Source organism: Enoplosus armatus, chromosome 5 (genome assembly GCF_043641665.1).
Source record: "Enoplosus armatus isolate fEnoArm2 chromosome 5, fEnoArm2.hap1, whole genome shotgun sequence".
NCBI lineage: Eukaryota > Metazoa > Chordata > Actinopteri > Centrarchiformes > Enoplosidae > Enoplosus > Enoplosus armatus.
The window spans coordinates 27,080,608-27,093,107 of NC_092184.1; the positions used below are offsets into that span (position 1 = coordinate 27,080,608).

The following is a 12,500-nucleotide window of genomic DNA, read 5'->3' on the forward strand; positions in this document are numbered from 1 at the left end:
GAAACTGTTTATTGCCAAGTAACATACATTACAAGGAATTTGCTGTGGTCTGAAGGTGTTATTGTTTTGACAGCAAATATGTAGAATATAAAAGGTAAAATAAGAATAAAAATAAAAATAAGATAAATAACAAACAGTGACCAGAATAAAATAAAGTGTCCAGTAGGGGGTGGGTGCGTTAATGTAACGCAGGGGGGACAGGGGTGATGTAACGTATAACTTGTGTTTGTGTTCGGGGGGGGTCAATGTGAGTTTGTCAGGTTGACTGCAGAGGGGAAGAAACTGTTTTTGTGGCGGGAGGTTTTGGTCCTGATGCACCGCAGCCTCCTGCCAGAGGGGAGGGGGTCGAACAGATGGTGTCCGGGGTGGGAGGGGTCGACAGCGATCTTCCCTGCTCTCCTCAGGGTCCTGGAGGAGTACAGGTCCTGAAGAGATGGGAGGTTGCAGCCGATCACCCTCTCTGCAGAGCGGATGATACGCTGCAGTCTGCGTCTGTCCTTGGTGGAGGCAGCAGCGTACCAGGCGGTGATGGAGGAGGTGAGGATGGACTCTATGATGGCAGTGTAGAAGTGAACCAGCATTGTTTGTGGCAGGTTAAACTTCTTCAGCTGCCTCAGGAAGTACATCCTCTGTTGGGCTTTCTTGATGAGGGAGCTGATGTTCAGCTCCCACCGGAGGTCCTGGCTGATGGTGGAGCCCAGGAAACGGAAGGACTCCACAGTGTCCACTGGAGAGTCACACGGGGTGATGGGGGCGGGTGGGGCTGCGCTCTTCCTGAAGTCTACAACCATCTCCACTGACTTTGAAGCGTTAAGCTCCAGGTTGTTGCTGTTGCACCAGGTCACCAGGTGGTCAATCTCCCACCTGTAGGCAGACTCACCCTCTCCAGAGATGAGTCCGATGAGGGTGGTGTCATCCGCGAACTTCAGGAGCTTGACGGACCGGCGACTGGAGGTGCAGCTGTTGGTGTACAGGGAGAAGAGTAGAGGAGAAAGAACACAGCCTTGAGGGGAGCCGGTGTCTGAGACGTGTTTCCCCAGCTTCACGTGCTGCTTCCTGTCAGACAGGAAATCTGTGATCCACCTGTCGGTGGGGTCAAGCACGTTGAGCTGGGAGAGCTTGTCCTGAAGAAGAGCCGGGACGATCGTGTTGAAGGCAGAGCTGAAGTCCACAAACAGGATCCTGGCATAGGATCCTGCGGAGTCCAGGTGCTGGAGGATGAAGTGTAGGGCCAAGTTGACGCCGTCGTCTACAGACCTGTTGGCTCTGTAGGCGAACTGCAGGGGGTCCAGCCGAGGGTGTGGATTTGAGGTGGGACAAAACCAGGCGTTCAAATGATTTCATGACCACAGAGGTCAGAGCCTGGGGACGGGGATGATGGTGGAGGCCTTGAAGCAGGCTGGCACGTGGCATGTCTCCAGAGAGGTGTTGAAGATGTCCGTGAACACCGGAGACAGCTTATCGGCGCAGCGCTTCAAGCAGGATGGAGAGATGGAGTCTGGTCCAGCAGCTTTCCGGGGGTTTTGTCTCTTGAAGAGCCTGTTCACATCTCTTTCAAGGACAGACAGAGGTGTCGATGCTGGAGGAGTGGGGGGCACTGTGGGGGGCAGCTGTGGTGATAAGAGGTGTGAGAGTTCAGCCCCAGGTGTGATGAGGGGGTTGGGGCTGTTGGGCTGGAGCTGGTGGGGGATGGTGTGGGGGATGGTGTCAGGACTGTCCCATTGTCTTTCAAAGCCACAGTAGAAGTTGTTGAGGCTGTTGGCGAGGCGTCAGTTGTTAGCAGAGTTGGGGGCTCTTGGCTTGTTGGTGGTGGTCTGCCTGAGCCCCCTCCACACAGAAGCAGAGTCGTTGGAGGAGAACTGGTCTTGTTGTCTCTCTGAGTACAGTCGGTTAGCTTCCCTCACCGCCTTGCTAAACTTGTACTTGGCTTCCTTAAACTCTGCTCTGTTGCCACTCTTAAACACCTCTTCCTTTTCCAGCCTCAGCTGTTGCAGTCTTGCTGTGAACCAGGGTTTGTCGTTGTTATAACTCACCCTGGTCCGAGTTGGTACGCAGCAGTCCTCACAGAAGCTGATATATGAAGTCACAGCCTCTGTGTACTCATCCAGACTGTTGGTAGCAGTCCTAAAAACATCCCAGTCAGTACAGTCCAAACATGCCTTCAGGTCCTCTGCAGCTTCACTGGTCCACTTCTTCGATGTTCTCGCAACAGGCTTAGAAAGTTTTAATTTCTGCCTGTATGCAGGAATCGGGTGGACCATGTCGTGATCCAGAGTTTTCCCCTCCCTGGTGGGGCATTTAATAAACTGTTTGTATTTGGGGAGTTCATGACTGAGGTTACCTTTGTTAAAGTCACCGAGGACAATAACTCAGGAGTCCGGGTTGGTCCGCTCCGTTTCCAGTATCTGGTCGGCGAGTGCGCGCTGTGCGTCCTGCACGTTGGCCTCCGGTGGAATGTAAACACCGACCAGAATGAATGAAGCGAACTCACGGGGGGAGTAGTAAGGTTTACAGTTTATGAAAAAGGTTTCCAGGGAAGGAGAGCAATGCCGTCGGATCACTGTCACGTCGTTACACCAGCTGCTGTTGATGTAGAAACAAATACCTCCACCCTTTGTTTTGCCGGAGAGGTGCGCGTTCGTCCATCTTATTCCCCAGTGAGCGCACGTTAGAGAGAAATATTCCGGGTAGCGGTGTGCGTTGTCCTCGCCGGCGAAGACGCACGAGCGCACCGGCACGTTTCCCTCTACGTCGACGTAGAGCTGCAAAGGTGAGAGCACCTTTGACCAGAATGTCCCATAAAACAGTTAAAGGTGCAAGAAATTCGGGAAACAAATCCACTGGAGTTGTTCCCCTGATGTTCATGAGCTCTTCTCTGGTGAAAGAGCTCCGTGAACCAAAACAAGAAACGCTATTTACAGACAAAACAAGGCTAAACAATGCGCTCCAACAGACCGAGGCAGCCATCCGCGGCGCCATCTTTTTACTGAGATCTTGATCCTGATCCTGATACTAGTACTCTTACTGATCCCGATACTAGTACTCTTACTGATCCCGATACTAGTACTCTTACTGATCCTTATCCTGATACTTGTACTCTTACTGATCCTCATACTAGTATTCTTACTGATCCTGATTCTGATACTGATCCCGATCCTGATCCTGATTCTGTTACTGATCCTGAACTGTCTGTCTGTCTGTCTCTGTCTCTCCAGGTGTGATGGCGAGTCTCTCTGGTTGCTACTCGTCCCTGTTTGACGGTCTAAATGCTGAGGTTCAGATCCGCTGGCTCCAGATGGTTGTGAGGAACAGTTTCTACCCCGACCTGCCGAGAGTCCGAGCCTTCCTCCACAAACATGTAGGACACTGATACTGCTGCGAGTACTGATACTGCTGCGAGTACTTCTACTGCTGCGAGTACTTCTGCTGCTGCCAGTACTGATACTGCTGCGAGTACTTCTGCTGCTCCGAGTACTATTCTATACAGTCTAATAGTAATGGTTTGGATTTGTCATCACACCTGTCAGCCATGTTTGACATTAAATGTTTCCTCTCTGCAGACATCCAGGATGTACACCGTGCCGCTGTACGACGACCTGGTTGCCGGGGTGATGAAGTGTTTTGCGGTGGAGATTTTCAACCAGACTCAGCGCCGCCTGCATCCAAACCTCAGACGGACGTTACAGCAGATCCTGTTCCAGGCCAGCACCTGCCCAACCAATCAGAACGGCCCTGCTCTGTCAATCATACCCCTCTCGCCCTCGCCCTCGCCCTCGCCCTCCCCACAGCCGCAGCCCGCCACCGCGGCAACCGCCTCCACCACTGCCGGGACGACATCTGGCATCGCTCTGCGGGACGTCAACGTCTCTGCATGAAGTCCACCTGTCCTGTCGTGTGACGGTGGTTGCGATTGGTCGCTCGTTACTGCTTCAGAGGCTGAACATGGCGGCAGGATGTTGTCGTCATCAGAATAATGATGTAAGCTGTTGCCGTAGCGACGGCTCCAGAGGACCACAGGCACTGAAAGTTGAACACTGTGATGAAGAAAACTCCACCTCCGTAAGACAGGAAGTTCACTCCAGAGATTTTCAAAGTCCAGGTCGTGGGAGGAAGGTGATTCTGATGGGGGGGGAGCCAGGGGGGTCGGTGGTGAAAGGTCACGGCTCAGGGCTGCTGCTTTATGATGATTTATCATGTGACTGTTAGTGTTTTAAGGACGACTGCTGAGTCAGTCTTCAGTCCACAGACATGAAACCAGAACTTTCTACAGACTGGGTGCCTTCATCAGGACCTTTAAACAGCTGATGAGCTGCTCAAACTGTGGTTGGTGGCCCTCAGACAGGTCCTCTGATTGGATGTGAGAGTTCTCAGAGTCTTTGGAAGATTTCAAGATTTTCACTCCTCAGTGCAATTTAACTGATACCCTGAAGTACGACGTTTTGTTTTGTGGAATCTGTTGATTCACTCAGCAGCAGGTCATGGTCTCCAAGGTCTAACAGCTGACTGCTGGTCTGAGGAGCAGCAGGTCATGGTCTCCGAGGTCTAACAGCTAACTGCTGGCCTGAGGAGCAAGTGGTCTCAGCTCATCATGTTTTATTGTTTGATGTCAACACAACTTAATGGCTCATTTCTGTCGGGAAAAGGAAAAGTTTGGACGATCAAACTAGAACATACATATATGATATAATATGCATATAGTATGAATATTATATAATATATATTAATATAATACAGTGAACCGATGATTGAAGGCGTTGTTCTGAATGTTTTATTAATATCTTGGTAGTTAGTTTCAGCAGCTCAGGTTCAAAGTGACTTAACGATCATCCCAATCGATTCCAAATCATCTTTCAAACTAATCGATGAACAGTTTCATGTCCGAGTCGTTGAAGTCGATCAGCTGACTTCTGTCACTCGTTCATTATGAACTCGTCCTGACAGACGAGCCTCGGCTGCACGACCAGGTGAACCATGATGGTTGAGACCTGCACACACCTGTGGCTCAGGTGTCACTTTCTGTCCACACACAGAGGAACGATGTGTTCGCTGTCACACAGAGGATTCTCCTTCAACACAGAACCAGGTCTGATCCTCAGTGACGGAAACCCTCTTTAACTCTACCTCCTGATCCTGACCGACTCCAGCCTACAGACCAGGAATCGGGGATCCACACTGACCCGATATTTTCACTGTGTTGGAGTCGTCATGTCACATGACTCAGCAGCAAATATACAAACCAGCAGACTTCCACCTGAGTGGCCTTTATGCTGCGTTCACTGCAGCTGGGAACAGAGGTTTCAGTCCTGCTTGCCTGGTTCATCTTCATCCCTTTAACACTGATTCAGACTGTTTCTACCTTCAACCAGCAGCAATAAAAACACTTTATTTAAGTAGCAAATACCTAGAGGAATGAACCTGTCTTCAGTCAGCTGGTTTCACTAATAAATGACAGAAGAATCCGGAGCTTCACGCTTTTATTTTCTTAAAACAGCTCTGATGCTGGTGGACTGAACCAGTAGACCCTGATCAATACTGGATCACTTTGAGGCTGGTACTGATCAATATGTGAGAGTTAAGAACAACATGAAACATGTTGAATATGAGAAATGTCCCACTGATCCCAGCTGTCAGTGAACGCGTCTTCACAGAAGGTTTGGATGAATGTTGGACCACAAATAAATACTTGAAACTACAGATTGTCATTTTTTAACTGCCTCCATGTTTCCAGGACTGTTTGGTTGCTTGTAGGACCTTGAGGGATTCCAGGCAGCTTTAAGGGGGTTTCTGCAGACGCTCTAGAGGGTCTGCTTTTATTCTTAAAACATTTGTAAACACAATGTAAAGCCGGAAGTACTGTCTGTGTTTTCCGAAACGTACGGAAAGATGTGTGGCGTTGCCTTCAAAATAAAATTATATGCAGCTATGACGAAGTAAAATCCCATGAAATGCTGTTTGTAGAATTTAGATAATTTGTAGTACTGAAGACTGAGTACTAAATACTGAATGCTGAATACTAAATACTGAATGCTGAATACTTTCGGAAACCAGTGATGTGATTCTGCTATCAAATATGTTGAAAGTATTTCACAAAACTGAATGTAGGTTCATAAAATATATACCATATGAATAAATACAAATACACTGAGTTAGAAGATACTTCCTATTGTTATATCAGGCCACCTTTATTAAAAATAATAATAGTAATATCAATAATAAAAGTCATCTCTATTTGTGGAGCACCTTTCAGATCCCAAGTCCTTCAACAAGGCAGCAGATTATATAAACTTTTGGGAGAATCAAGCTGAAATAAAAGTCTTCAATTACAGTTTGTTTTACGAAGACTTGACTGACTCTGAAACCTTCAGGTCTGACCCCCTCTGGTCCCTGCTGGTTTTGATTCTGGACTCAAACTAGGTACAGGTTTGTGTGGCACTGAGATCAGAAATATAAGAACCTGTATAGGCTGCTGCATCATTGGGGTCATAAGGGGTTCACGTGCCCTGTAGACCCATCCTTCCTTGTCCCCCGCAGAAACACCTCTACACTTTTATTTTGAAGGGCTCATACGGAAGTGGTGTATCTGACTTTTTGTGTTGACGGCGGCGTGGCTTCCGGAGGAGACTGAGAGCATCGGAGACCTGCAGCAGCTGGACCGACACATCTGGACCAGAACAGACCGAAGACCTGCGGGAGAGACAGGCAGATAGAGGGAGAGACAGGTTGTTAGACAGACACAGATAGACAGACAGACAGACAGACAGACAGACGGCTGTCTCTCTCTCTCTCAGCATCTCTCCTCCAGGCCGGTGCGGTGTGCCGGGCCGTGCCGGGCCGTGCCGAGCTCCATGGGGGACAGCATGGCGGAGGAGACCCGGGTCATCTACCACCTGGAGGACCAGGAGACCCCCTACCTGATCCGGATCAACGTGCCCGCGCAGCACGTCACCCTGGCGGACTTCAAACAGGTCTTGAACAAACCGAACGTCAAATTCTTCTTCAAGTCGGTGGACGACGACTTCGGGTGAGTCACGTGATCAACAGTGTTGATAACATCATCAATAATATATAAATAATATATATATGCATAACATAATCGTTATTATTGTTATTAATAATAATAATCGGGCCACAGCCATCTATTTGTTGTTTCTGCAGTTTAGTTCCCCTCAAAGCTTTTCAGATGCTAGGTGGGAAATATTATATTTCACATTTATATAAATGAACTGATCTCCTGTGAAGGAGGCTGGTCAGACCATGTGACCTAATGATGATAGACTGAAGCTGTAATCTGGGATCAGATCATGAAGAGCTGAGCTCTGGGATGATCAGACTCTCTGATCTGACTGTAGGATGCTGGTCCTGGTTCAGATCAGTATCTTAAATCCACAGTTGTTGGAAAGTGGATTTTGTCTCTTTTGAAGGAGCTATGCTAACAGTTACCCCCTGATCCCAGTCTTGGTGCTAAGCTAAGCTAAATACATCCTGAAGCTGAAATCCAACAAATAAATAACATGAATAATAAATAATTAACATCAAATAGAAAATAAAGGAAAACAGAGACATAATCTCTCTCTCTCTCTATATATATATATACATATATATATATATATACACACACACACATCTATAATATTAGAATATAATGTATATCTATATTCACCATAAAACAGCCTCTGAGAACTTGACGTGTTCACAGACCAACATGAAACCTTTGTCTCATCAATCACTCTGGTATCAGCTGTTTCATCACCATGTTTTATTTTTAGTAACAAACTGTATTTAAATCTTGAACGCCTCTCTGTCAGAACAACAGGAAGTCTGTCTGAGAGATTTACAGAAAAACACAGGCGGACACGATGAAAAGACCGTTTGGATAAAAACACTCTGCTGTGTGTTTAAACTGAGACAGACTGAACGAAGAGACAGCAGATTAAAGCAAACAGCTTTAATCCTCTTGACAGAGGACGACATCAAACTGGACCAGGATCAGTTTCTTCTCAGTACTGAGGAGGGTCACACACACACACACACACACACACACACACACACACACACAGAGTTACTGTATTACTCTGTGTGTGTGAGTTACTGTGTTACTGTGTTACTGTGTGTGTGGTTTGTATTAGTTACATTGTGAGGACATGGTGTGGAGGAGGACTGTGTGTTTATGAGACATTAAAGGGCCTCTCTGCTGTTTTATCTCTTTAACAGGAATGATCAGTTCTCCTCTCGGCCACAGGGGGGCGGCAGTTAACCCTCTGTGGGCAGAGCCAAAGTCCACCTGTCACCAATGACATGACACTGGCATCATATTGTTATTGTATCATAACAACGTTCAATACTGTCATACATCACAGGCCTTATGTGCTGTTGTGTGCGAGCAAACCCACTTCTGATATGTGTCACATAGAGGCATTCGAGTCCTACAGTCTGGTCCACCGGTCCTACAGTCCTCCGGTCCTACAGTCCTCCGGTCCTCCGGTCCTCCAGTCCTTTAGTCCTTCAGTCCTCCGGTCCTTCAGTCCTCTGGTCCTACAGTCCTCTGGTCCTCCAGTCCTCCTGTCCTTTAGTCCTTCAGTCCTCAGGTCCTTTAGTCCTTCAGTCCTCAGGTCCTACAGTCCTCCAGTCCTCCGGTCCTCCGGTCCTCCAGTCCTCCGGTCCTCCTGTCCTTTAGTCCTCCGGTCCTCTGGAGCTGCTGTCTTCTCCTCCCTCTGTATTTCAGATGTGTCTTTAACTCCCCTGATGATTTAACCAACAAACAGGTTAATGTTCTGTCTTTAAATACTACAATACCCATGAGCCTCAGCTGCTGTTATGTAAAAGAAGACAGTTGGAGGTGTGAATCAGAGTATGTTGCCGTGGTTACTGACCAAAACTGATCCAGAAACAGAATTCCCTGAATTCGTATTTGACTTCTCTCCTTCAGTTTTTATGTCAAAAGGCGTCTTATGAAGATGATGATGATGATGATGATGATAATTCTGACGATGAGCATGATGATGATGGTGATGGTGATGGTGATGATGGTGATGGTGATGTTGATGATGGGATGATGATGACGATGAGTGTGATGATGATGGTGATGTGATGATAGTGATGATGATGATGATGGGATGATGATGATGATGATGGTAATAATAATGATGATGGTGGTGGTGATGATGATGATGGTGATGGTGGTGATGATGATGATGGCGATGGTGGTGATAATGATGAGGATGATGATGGTGATGGTGATGGTGGTGATAATAATGATGATGATGACGATGATGATGATGGTAATAATAATTATGATGATGGTGATGATGAAGATAATGATGACAGTATTAATAATGATGATGAAGATGATGATGGCGATGATGGTGGGGATGATAATGGTGATGATGATGATGATGATGGTGATGATGGTGGTGGGGCTGATGATGGTAATAATGATGATGATGATGAAGATAATGATGAAGGTAATGATGATATGATGGTGGTGATGATTATGTTGATGACGTGATGAAGATGGTAATAATATTGATGATGATGAAAATAATGATGATGATGGTGGTGGTGATGAGGATGGTGTTGATGGTGATAATGATGGTGATGATGATGGTGGTGATGATTATGTTGATGATGATGGTGATGATGATAATAATGATGATGATGTTGATGGTAATAATGATGATGATGATGAAGATAATGAATGATTGTGGTAGGGATGATGGTGTTGGTGATGGTGATGATGATGATGGTGATGGTGATGATGAAAATAATGATGATGATGATGATGATGATGATGGTGGTAGTAATGATGATGATGATGAAGATAATGATGATGGTGATGATGAAGATAATGATGATGATGACGATGATGATGATGATGATGACAATGATGGTGGTGATAATAATTATGATGATGGTGATGATGATGATGATGTGATGATGATGAAGATAATGATGACGATGATGATGTAATATTAATGATGATGATGATAAAGAAGATAATGATAGCGATAAAGATGATGATGATGATGATGATGATGATGATGGTAATGATGAAGATAATAATGGCGATGGTGATGGTGTTGATGATGTGATGATGATGAAGATAATGATGACGATGATGATGTAATATTAATGATGATGATGATGAAGATAATGATGGCGATGATGAAGATAATGATGATGGTGGTGATGGTGTTGTTGATGATGATAATAATGATGATGATGATGATGATGATGAAGATGTTTGTGTGTCAATAGGGTTGTCAAAGAGGAGATCTGTGAGGATGATGCCAGGCTGCCCATCGTGAATGGACGAGTTGTCTGCTGGGTCAGAAACACACACACACACACACACACACACACACACACTCTCACATGTTACCTGTGAACTCCTCTGGTCCTCCAGGTGTTCGCAGTCCCTCACAGTCCCTCATGTTTTCGTGTCTCTCCAGCTGGTGTCTTCAGAAACCTGTCAGCCAGATTTCAGGGGGTCAGACGTTCAGTCGGTAGCCACGCCCACCAGCCTGGCCCCGCCCCCCGTAGAGAGGACAGGTGGGATCGGAGACTCCAGACCTCCGTCCTTCCAGTGAGTACCTGTCTTACCTGGCCTCCCTCAGCTGTGTCTCATAATGTTACAGATCTGATCACAGATCTGCTGAGTGTGTCAGAAAGTGACAGATCAGACAGCTGCATAACTTCTATCTATAGTTTGTTTCTCGTCATTGAAGTTTTAATTGTTTGTAATATTTCATTTTTTTCTTTTTTATCATTGGAAAGCTGTTTTGCTTTTATTGTGTCTAAATATGGAAGAAGTCTAGTAAATACTTTTTTTCAGATTCATAGAAATGTTCAGATTTAACAATTTAACAACAAGTTTAATATTTATATATAATATATACATATGTACATGAACTCATGTTTCAGAGTTACGGTTTATAGTTCATTTGTTTACAGCTGCTTGGTGTTTACCCTGCCTATAATAATATAAGTCTTTAATTATTGTCTTTAAAGTAACAATTCATTCGGACCATTTATCTTGTTGTAAAGATGGTCATTAGTTTGTGAAAGGTCCTTTTAGGACTAATAATAAAACACTTATTTACTGTATGTACAGAAGTAATAAAGCAGGTCCTTGTGGTACATCACATGTTATCAATGAGACCTGATCCACATGGAACAAAACAAAAGAGATGAAGAAGAAGAGAAGAAGAAACACACACACACACACACACACACACACACACACACACACTGCTGTCATTAGTGATGCAGTCATAAAGTCATCTATCTCCACCTGCTGGTCACAATGTAGACTGCAGCTGACATCATGCCACCTGTCTGTCTGTCTGTCTGTCTGTCTGTCAGTGCTGCTGCTGTGAGCGGTCAGGACGAGCTGCAGGGGTCAGAGGTCAAACCCGTCGCTTCACCACCACAGAGAAGAGAGAGACAGGGAGAGAGCGACCGAGGTGAGACAGGGTCTCGTCATATGAAATACTTTTTCAGAAACTTCTCACCATTAGCTGAACGCTGCGTTTTATTCTCATGGACCTGCTTTGCTTTGGGATCCCAACTATGCATCCTTGAGATGGTTGCAGGAGTTCTTAAGGGGGGTCGAGGCATGTTTCCATAGGTCCTTCAAGTCAAGTCAACTTTATTTATATAGTCCAGTATCACAAATCACAGTCTGTCTCAGGGGGCTTTACAGTCTGGACAGCATACGACACCCTCTGTCCTCAGACCCTTGAAGTGAAAGAAAGCTGAGGAGGAGCAGCAAAGGAGGGATCCATGTCCCGGGACAGACAGACAGGAAGTAGAAGTCATGTTACAGGACAGACCAACAAAGTTATAAATAGACTGTAAACATACATATCCATGAAATGGTTCCATGGGTCCTTGAAAGAATCACAGGTTCTTTACTGGGTTTGTTCTTGAGGGGGTTCCTGGAATCCTCTAGCTCAGGGGTATTCAACTAAAATTCGAAGAGGTCCAGTTAGAGAAAATGTCCTCAAGCAAAGGTCCGGAACATCATAATGTCTAACTTGCATTGTGATTTAGTGTGATATAAATTGAAGTAGCCTAGTAGTTGTATCAACGTCTGCATGTAATCAACAAATGACTGTTAAAGAAAGTACAATTCAAAAACATTCTGACAATATTTATTGTCACTTAACATTGAACTCTACAGATATATAATGCTGTAGATATTTATAATGTTCTTCTCTCATTAAGTAAAAGAAGGGCTGCATTTAAAAATAAAAGAGAGAAAATGAATAAAATAGCTTCTGAAACATTGTGCATCTTAAAATAAAGTGCTTAATTTTAGAAAAACAAAATAAAGTGTAGCAGCAGCTTGAGTTTCCCTTTTTCTTTGTTAACTGTTTCACATCTTAACAGTCTCTCTCCCTGTGTCGTTCACTCGTCTTATCATCTGTCTCTCGCCTCTCACCTCTCTCGTCTGTCTGTATTCAGAGTCGCAGTGTTTAGCGCCTGGAATGCACAGATTT

At 45.4% G+C, this 12,500-nt stretch overlaps 2 protein-coding genes across 2 annotated transcripts in view; both read left to right on the forward strand.

The window, feature by feature from the left end:
- The window catches only part of rnpepl1 (arginyl aminopeptidase like 1), a 10,766-nt gene extending 6,837 nt beyond the window's left edge, over positions 1–3,929 (forward strand). The window contains exons 10-11 of the mRNA XM_070906168.1: positions 3,216–3,358; positions 3,561–3,929. Coding sequence (XP_070762269.1) covers positions 3,216–3,358; positions 3,561–3,875 — 458 coding nt within the window. The 3' untranslated portion in view covers positions 3,876–3,929. The remainder of the gene's footprint in view (positions 1–3,215; positions 3,359–3,560) is intronic.
- Positions 3,930–6,845: 2,916 nt separating this feature from the next.
- The window catches only part of LOC139285090 (segment polarity protein dishevelled homolog DVL-3), a 17,616-nt gene continuing 11,961 nt past the window's right edge, over positions 6,846–12,500 (forward strand). Inside the window, exons 1-4 of the mRNA XM_070905539.1 lie at positions 6,846–7,021; positions 10,255–10,324; positions 10,449–10,582; positions 11,362–11,462. Coding sequence (XP_070761640.1) covers positions 6,846–7,021; positions 10,255–10,324; positions 10,449–10,582; positions 11,362–11,462 — 481 coding nt within the window. The remainder of the gene's footprint in view (positions 7,022–10,254; positions 10,325–10,448; positions 10,583–11,361; positions 11,463–12,500) is intronic.